The sequence below is a fragment of the Odontomachus brunneus genome, unplaced genomic scaffold (assembly GCF_010583005.1).
Source record: "Odontomachus brunneus isolate Ranch 3 - 2012 unplaced genomic scaffold, Obru_v1 Obru_scaffold_004, whole genome shotgun sequence".
NCBI classification, from domain to species: Eukaryota; Metazoa; Arthropoda; class Insecta; order Hymenoptera; family Formicidae; genus Odontomachus; species Odontomachus brunneus.
The window spans coordinates 4,164,331-4,173,907 of record NW_022639454.1 but is presented as its reverse complement, the minus strand read 5'-3'; the positions used below and the strand labels follow the sequence as shown (position 1 = coordinate 4,173,907).

General features: G+C 45.4%; 1 protein-coding gene across 1 annotated transcript in view; it reads left to right on the top strand.

Moving 5' to 3' along the window:
• LOC116845739 (zinc finger protein 395) overlaps window positions 1–9,577 on the top strand; it is a 97,660-nt gene that overhangs the window by 42,143 nt on the left and 45,940 nt on the right. Inside the window, exon 2 of the mRNA XM_032818787.1 lies at window positions 3,031–3,194. Within this exon, the coding sequence (XP_032674678.1) occupies window positions 3,031–3,194 (164 nt within the window). The remainder of the gene's footprint in view (window positions 1–3,030; window positions 3,195–9,577) is intronic.

Here is a 9,577-nt window from a genome sequence, read left to right as displayed (position 1 = left end):
AGAGAGAGAGAGAGAGAGAGAGAGAGAGAGAGAGAGAGAGAGAGAGAGAGAGTAGTATGTGTGTCTGTGTGAGAAAGAGAAAGAAACCGTATGTCTGCGGTACTTCGACATTCGCAAAAATTTCAGGCGAGTTTTGCCGTGACGGTCGGGCTACGCGAGCGGTTTTAAGGTAACTGTCGATAGTTGCGAAACAAGTGTTGGGAAAATCGCGAGGTATTGGTGCGCGCGAGGGCCATCGCCACGGCGGCGGCGACTATCCGCGGGGCCGCGAGTAACCGCGATAAAACCGCGGATCGTGCGTGTACGCGCCTGTATCGGCCATCTACTACGCACACGGACGGAGGCACGATAATGCGAATATAATGACGACGTTGCCGCGGGTTAACAGCCTTGTGCTGCCTCGTTGGTTTCGTTTCGTGATCGCGCGCGGGCGCGTCTGTGTAGGCGCGTTTGTGTATACGCGCGTGACACGTACGGCACGCATACACGGTGTGTCGAAATTCAATACCGCGACACGGAACCAAGCGTCTTGCGAGAGATGCGCCTTGGAAATCGAGCGCGAGGCGGGATGAGACGTGACTTTTTCGCGGCTCCGGCCGTGACACGCGCGCGATTTCTTCGCAAATTTTGCGCGTTGTGCGAGATCGCTCGTAGATACGAGCCGACACGATCGAGAACAGGCCGAGCTCGTGATTCCCGAGCTTCGCTTCGCATGCACGAGCTCTTGTTTAAAATGAACCTCATGACTTATGGACCTGCTTAATTTCCGCTTATTTCTGTTTCTCTCGATAATATATTCGTTCGGACGATATTTCTGTCAGAGATATACTGTCAGATATGTGATACATATATATATACATTAGTATGCCATGGTTTTATATTTAGAGACTGATCTGTCTAAGAAATAAAAAATATTCATTCAGAATACTAATAGCACATATCTACTTAAATTTTCCTTTTTTTGTCGAAATGAACAATTTTTATTTCATGAAAAGCAATGGTGTTTTAGGGAAATATATATTTTCTCATTTGAGAGAAATATTTTCTCAATTTAAACATTGTTAGTACAAGTGAATGTTATTAGTATGCATCGAACAAATATTTCTTACTTTTAAATATTTTTTCTCTTAATATGCCCTTCGGTTATACGAAAAATCTCGTGAAATTATACCGCGTCCGTGCAAATACATCTTTTTATACATTTACAATTTATTTTCATCGGTGTTAATGATTTTTCTAGCAATATCGATTTTTTAATATCGCAAAACATGCTAAGAAGCAAACTTATTAATCCTCTTACTAATATACAATTTATTTTTCTCCCTTTCTTTCTGTTAATTTATCTCTATATGTGATGTGCTTTCTTTGCGTATACAAAGAGGTAAATTTAATCTCGCATACCTGATATAAAATAGACAAATAAGTAAATTATTATACCGCGTGGGACCTGCGTGGGGCGCGGGTAGGAACGAGCGGCAACGGGTCTTTCTCCTCGTGGGTGCTTGAAACCGGAAACCCGCGACCAATAACCGGCGAAATTTCGAGAGCTGTCCCGTTTTTTTCGCGGCGAGCGCGATTGCGTAATTTGCGTGTAAACATTCGTACGTGACCGCGTATCTGTTCACCGTGCATCAACTTTACTGTCGCGCGCGCTGGAATAACAAGCAATCTGGTAATGTATTTTGCAACCGAGCTGCACACCGATGAAACAAAAGACAAAAGGCGGCGGCGACGAGAGCCGGCGCGGGCGCGCACGTAACCGTAAGCTCTGCGGTAATTGTAACCTGCAGTGCGCCAGCGATGCTCGGTGATCGGCAGGCCGAGTAATTACAAGGAAGTAATCGGTCGCGATTAACAATTAGCTCGGCCGGTCGCGAGGGAAAGTCCGCGACGGGATACGCTCAAAATCTCACACTTTCTCCGCTGGCGCGCTTATCCGCGCGCGTGCCCGCGTGCGAATACCATCGCGTGATTACGCGATTGCTACGAGAGCGCGGGGAATGGTTTTCGGAAATTCAATTCCGAACTTTCGATGCGCGGCTGGAACGTTTCGCGGGCGGGCCACGGTTATGAACGCCGCTGGATGAAACATTCCGCGCGGGGCTAGATTGGATATGTTGCATGCGTGTTTGTCAATGCCGAAACTTCGCGATCGTGTGCGAGCTTTCTGCGGCGTTACCAAGGTTTCCCACGTCACGGGTGGATCGCTCAGTAGCTTTACGATCTTCCGTCGCGACATTTGCACTCGTGTAACTAGCTCTTTGTTCCATTGAAACCTGCGCGCGGCTCATCACGCGAAAGATCGTCCGCCAACTAGGTTACGAAATTAATGAGGCTTAATGAGCGAACGCACACAGATTACTGTTTTATATTACTATCGTCACCGTTACCGCCGGAATTGCTGATGTTCCGGGAAAGCGCGGAATACATCGGGAATTGGCGCTTCGATCGTACACACTGAAAGGAAGGATTGGTGAATCTCGCTGAAATTATTGTCATTTTCGGCGCCAACCATATATTCTCGCTGTTCTGACAAAAGGAAATTAATAGCATTATATGCATTAATACATGCATATGAGGTCATTGTCACTTATGTTGTAGCAATGCACTGATTACGTGAATAATTCTCCTTTCACTACACTGAAATGACAAATATCTGTAAAATAAAAAATTTATATTCTGTGGATACTAATTACACATATAAAAATTTGAAATCTCAATTCTTTTATTTCAATAGAATAAGCAATTGCTTTCATGAAAAGCTAAGGTTTTCACAGAAAATATTTATATATATTTTCTTATTTGAAAAATTTATCACATATTAGTAAAAATAAATGTAATATATAATACCCACCGAATAAATGTCTTTTATTTTTTAATTTTTTCTCCCAGTGTATGCGATTATGGTCACAAATGCCAAGCGCTTCTTTTCCCAGTGTGTGGGAAGGCAAGCGAGTCGTTGTGAGTCGCTAAAAATCGGAAGTGTCGTCAGCTCTAAGGTCTAAGGGCCTTTCTGGTTTTTTGTTGCAGGGTACAATGAGCCTAACCAAACGCATAGAGGAGATCAGGTTGCTCGAATCACGTAAGAGTGCCCGATTGGCCGATCAGGACACTGATTTTGCCAGACTCGCCGATATGGCTGGCGACCGTAAACGGGCATCCTCCCACTCTATCGACGTGCCACATGTGATGGGGTAAGTTCTTCTCCTTTCCCTATTACTGTCTCTTATCTCAAGCGCTTTTATACCGGGACAGCAGATAAGGTCGTACGTAACAGCCACCGAATCGGCACTAAAGCTGTGCCCTCGCGAACGGAATAGTCTTTTTAAATGTCATTTAGAAGCAGAATGCAGTTTACGGAACGGCGCGGTTCCATCTCGACGATTATGCTAATTCTGTACACCTCTCGTCGCTCGAATACGAAAATTATTCAACCCGCGCCGTACTTCGAATTTTGCACCGCGGCCTATCTGTTGCGCCTTGCGTGTGCTTGCGTCATCGTAATCGTATCTATAACATCGTGATTCGTGTGGCCACACTTTTACTCGAGAAATACTTATTTAAAAGATATCGCGGCGAAATCGCGTTCTCGCGCACATTCTTCATTCGGACATTACGAAAAACGGTGAAGCGAAACCTCCATTCTTGCATTTAAATATTTCGTCATTTCCTCTCTCGCACGATCAGCATAATTATTATTAGATGCAAATTTCCTGGTCAGGAATCGTTGACAAGATACGACAGCACCACTGTTATCCTTGTCCCGGTTTCTCCAAACGCATAACTTACCCGTATGAACTTAACCTACCCTTTGGATATTGTGTTATAAGGAATCCTCCGTCACTCCCTTTTTATCCTCGAGACACTCAAGGCGAGATATTGTGTGTACGATTTTTATTCACACAGATATCATCGCTGTGATTCTCGAATTGAAATTATATCAAACTTGTAAATTCCATTGGATTTGACGGATCAATGGAGATTCTCGAGGTACGGCATTATACGAACTATTGTTGATACAACAAACAGAAATTTTATATTCGATCATATTATCAGTATTATATCCGCACTTAGTATCTTTTTAAAAAGAAGGCTGCGGTTAAAATAAAAGTAACAGTTATGTGTTCGATAATATTAAATGCCAATAAAATTTTGTATTTAGATTTGATACAATTGAAATAAAATAACGAATTGATACAAGAAATTTCGATTCTAAGGTCGAGATATTCGTAATCTCAAAATATTTAAAATTATAAGAATTCATAGGTCGTTAAACGGCCACTTGGATCAATGTTTCTTGTTGTATTTTTTGCATCTTATACTTATTATATCGCTAAACTTGTCAAACATTCTTTGAAATCGGTCGCATCGTGTAGAATGAGGATAGATTTCACACGTCTGGAAATAAATGATGTCGCATCGCCACGTCCTGCAATGGCCTGGCTTTCTGATCCAATGATCTACACCTCGTTGTTCCGTCGTGGCATTCCGGAAACTAGTTGATGGTACTCATAATCACGTAGATAATGACGTAGGTGCGATCAGAGAAACGCGTGTCATTAATTAAATAACACGATGCCGAATAAAAATACTTGAAAAGTCGATGAAACATCTTAATAGGAACCTCGCTAGGAACTGTAAATACCGGCTCGTGACGTAATGCAATCGTACTCGGTTATGGCGAGGTACGAGACGCGCGGGAGTAAACAAAACAATCAGCAAAAAGGGCAGAGTCATCTGCCTTCAATCGACAACAGTCGTCGCCCGCCGTTGAGCGACGCGTCATCGCAACAATGAACGCTTTCGAAACATTGCGGACCTTCAAGGCGGTCGATCCTATCTTCGCACGTCACGAACTCTTTTCCAAATGTCTCCATTACGTTTCGAGACAGCGGAAATGTGCACCATAATATATATATATCGATATTATCATCCCCGTCGGGTGATCAGAATATTCTGTTGACTATTGAAATATTTCATCGTGCTTTCACGTGGACATAGCGTCATTGATCCGCGTTTCTCTGATCGAATCGTGTCGATGACGTGAGTGTCAGTGACAGTCTCAGAGCGGTAGTGTCACGACAGAGCAGCCGGGAACCGGGATGTTGAATCGGGAAGGCAAGAATACGAAGAATACAGGACGCGGGACGTGGACGGCGATACATCGTGTATTTCCAGGTGTGTGCGAAATCACTCATTATATGAAAACTTCTCGATCGTAATTGACGAATGTACTGTACCTGAGACGAAATTTAGGTTGACATTCATATAGACCGTCATTCGTTTGACAAATTATAGCTTGATGATCATAATTTCGTGAATTTAATTGTTCGTTAACCTGCACTTGCATTTGCTCCATGCAAGAAATATTGACTCAAACAGCCGAATAACGGTCTCAATAAACACAAATCTCTGGTTAATTATGCTCACAATCAAAGCATCGTGAATAATTTATTGAACCCTAAATATATACCGGCTTTGTATAAAATCCAATGTAAATCTGGCAAGTATTGCTTTTTACGTTGAATATTGCACTTTCTTTGGACCGCGAGCTTGATCTTGTTTACATTTGCCAATGCTTTCTTTTTACTTCCGTTCAACTTTGTTATTGTACAGAATCTAAATTTAGATCTTTCGGTAAACAGCATTCTCAGACACATAACCGTCATCTTTGCTTTTATAATTTCCTCTTTATCAGCTCTTTTAAGAGTTTCAAATTACATAGAATTCCAAAGAATGAAAGAGCTACGAATAAAGATAGTTTGTCCCTTTACTTATCGATTAAACCTATATTATTTAACCACATTAATTATTTAATACTTGCCCACCTCACATACTTTATATGCAATTGATTAGGTTATATTATTAATATATTACTGATTAAAATCGACAGATTGAATGTAAATAAAATATGGAAATTGAATGTAGATAAAATATGGAAATAATTGAACATTATATATTATTATGGAATTGTAATTTTTTCATTATAAATTTTTTTTCCTTCATTTTATTGATCCTTCACGTTCGATGGAATTTGAGAAGATTGCAGAGCCAAAATTGCGACTTGGATGTTGTCGCGTTTCTATTAACCGATTCATCTGCGTTCTGAAAAATAATGAATACGGGAAAGCGACGCTGAAAAAGAAGATAGAAATTCGTACGTAATATAAAATTATAGCTCTCGTCGATTTTAAAATGCGACGTATACGGTAAATATTAATTGGCTAAATGAATGATGAGTTTAATAATAGAAAACATTTGATGTCCAGCGTAAACAACAATTCGCGAGACTCCCTCGCGAAATGTTATATTCGAGATGAACTATAGCAATTATAGATTTGTTTGTCTCTCGTTTTAAACCGATCGCACATTTCTTCAAAGTCAATAAAAGTGGCTTTTTGACAGACGTGCGTAACAATTAAATTGCAGTGACACATCAAGAGTAAACATAACTTCTCTATCTTCTATGTATCAATGACGAAAAATACTGACGAAAAGGTGAGAAAACGCGAGACTACGTAGCTTGCGGGAAAAAAGTGTCATAGAGCCTTAGTCAGACGATCGCGCAGTTTTTACCTCGCGCTATAAAAATGAGACGTATGCAAAAGATTTTTTGTACGGCTTGACGTGCCTCCGTTGGCGGCCGCTTTCTATGCCAAAGATACTCCGCTAAAGCCGCACACAACAAAGGTCACTGTCATTACGCGACACCTCGCCGAGGTGCTTTTTCTCTTTATCGGGCTTCTTTCTCTCGTCGCGCAACGTCGAGACAGATAGTACGGGGTCGACCGATATTGGCCTACGTACACGTGCGCCGTCGTGCACACACACACACACACACACACACACACACACACACAGATACCGTGGAATACACGTCCCACATGGCCGTCCTAAAGATCGGCCGTGTTCGATGCTAAAGATAAAAAGCTCGCCTCGTATGAAGCGAGAACGAGGCAGCGTCCGTTCGCAGGTCGTTAGACCGTGAACGCACCCTCGCCGGACACCTGTCTCTCTCACCTTTGTACCGCACGCAGCCCCCCGGAACGCTTTACGTCTCACCCCGGCTGAATGTCAGTGAATACTCGGCGTATCGGGCTATCATGACGGGCAAAAGTTCCGACGGCTATCTCCGGGGGAATCTCCGATATAACGCGACGCTACAGCGCGCTCGTGATTACGACTTCCTCCTCTCGATAATCGTGCCCCATTCACTCCTTTGTGCCTTAATTTAATAAGCATCTCGAAATGTCGCGTGTTAAATAACTCGGCGGATTATCTCGCGACGCGGGAAACCGCGGCCGGCGCCATGATACATCGCGCTATTTAATTCCAACCAGATATTTATCTCGTAGCCCCGATCAGGTGATCCCAATCAGTTGTCTGGTTTGTACAAGGTGATGGGATCGGCTCCTGATTGTTAATAAGGTCCTGATTATCGATAATCCTGTACCGTTAATAAGGTCCTGATTGCCACGATGCATTACACGGCTTATCAGGATGACATCGCAAACCAGACAACTGATTGAAGTCAATCTGATCAGGGATCAGTGGGATTAATTTCTAGTCAGAATATCACGATACACACGGCCGTGATTTTGCACTTACGAATAAATGAAGAGACATGACGTGCTTTCATGTCGCGTAGCTCGCATCTTTGCCCGCGCTCAAATCGAATCTATTTGCGGCGCGAAATCGTAACTCTCGAGGGGCGCTCGAACGTAAGAAACAGCCAGTTTCTCGTTACTCTTACGCGACGAGAACGATGGAGTTCGCTAACCCCGCGGAGCAGTCCTCGAACCTGCGATCCCTATCTCTCTCTCTCGAGAGAGACGAAATTTTTTTACCATCTTCCACCGCCTCCATCGCCGTCTCCGTGAAAAAGATAAAACGGTCGTAGCCCGACCAGACGACGAATGGCGAAGGCAATGACCTCGTCGGCTTTTATACGGACGAAGTCGAGCGAGCCTCCGAGGATCCTCTCACAAAGGACGTCCGAGAGGAGATTCGTACGATCCGTCTGGCACGGTGCGGTCGCGTCGGGACGCGTGGTGGTAAACGCGGCAGGTAGATGGACCGCCGGTATTTTCGGTGGAGCGAGCGCGCACCTGGCCCTGGCACGACCTGCCCCACGTGAAAGGAAAGGTCACCGGAGAGAAATCGAATCGCCTCCCGAATCGCGATGGTATCGGTGACGAAAGCGTGAACACCCGGGCTACCGTTCCGAGGTAAGACCTTGCGTCGCATCCAAGGCTCTTAATCGGGTGGCAATGTTTGTAACTGCGCCAAGTCAGGATCGAAAACGATCGAAACGGGACCTCCTCGCGAGCTTTTCAGCGTTGCAAAGCAATTTTTCTTTTTTATCTTTTTTTGTAAAGAAAGAAAGATACAATGTGCCGGATTCCGATTTTACAATACAAAACGCGAGATAGCGGAAATGATTTTCGCCGAGTAGACTTACGACACGCGAAGTAGATGTCGTGTTGCTTAGGGGAAAGTCATATCGCATCTTTGCGCGCGGGGAGATTCTCTCGGCTCCGAGCCGAACAGTAACAACAGTCCGGGGAATCGGGTAAACCCGGGGCTCTCGCGCGAAGTCTTTAAACGACGGTTCACGCCCAAGGTATTTCGCCGTTACGTTGTGGACGAGGCTCCGTTTATTCCCCCGTCGCCTTTCACACACGCAACCGTGCACGCCACATGGTGCAACGCGAGTACCTGCGCGTGCGGGCCCGCGATAATTGATGCCGGCAAATTGAGCAACGTAGCACTTTTTCCTCCCGTGACGTAACTCCCGCCGTGCACTCTCCGCGAAACGCAGACAATCGGCGTGTCTCGCAATTTTTTGCGCGCCTTTTTTCTGCCTCTTACGGCCCTCGCTACTTTGTTGCCAACCGCTAGTCCGTAGCGAGAACAATCAGCTTTGACGGTAAACGGAGGCAAATGGTAGCCGCCCCATAATCGCGCGACGTTCGCGCTGCCGCTGGGTGCTGCTGGCTGGCTGGCTGGCTGGCTTGGCTGTTCGGTGGTGTGTGGGTGGTGTGCCGGTTTCACTTGCACGTTTTCGCGGAGCGTACTTTTAGCCTCGCTCGCTCGTGCCTTGATAAAAAGTAAAACATGAGGGCACGGGGGCGAGCGCGGGGTGGAGGAAGAGCGAAGACCTCGCGATCGCGCGCTGCGCGTGGGGAGGTGCACTTACTCACCCGCTCACGCACTCACGCACCCAGGCAGGCAGGCGAGTGCGCATGAAGAAGAAGAACGGAGGGAGGAGAGGACGATAGCCACGGGCGAACGACGCGAATAGTAACGGGATGTGGATTATCCAAAATATAACTCCGCCGACCGAATCCCCGCGCCACGTCAACGGGCGCAGTGAGTCAGTAGGTTAGCTTACGTAATTTCGGACGGCAGTCTCTGCGGGTGAGGAGGCAGCCGACTTGGGTTGGAATTAGGTCGATCAATACCGCGATGCCTATATAGGTCAGGTGCACTACCACGCTCTGCGTATGCGAGGTGGTGTCGTCCCCCTGCCCGACGCCTAGCAACTCGGCGCGCGTACCACCCACCCACCCACCCC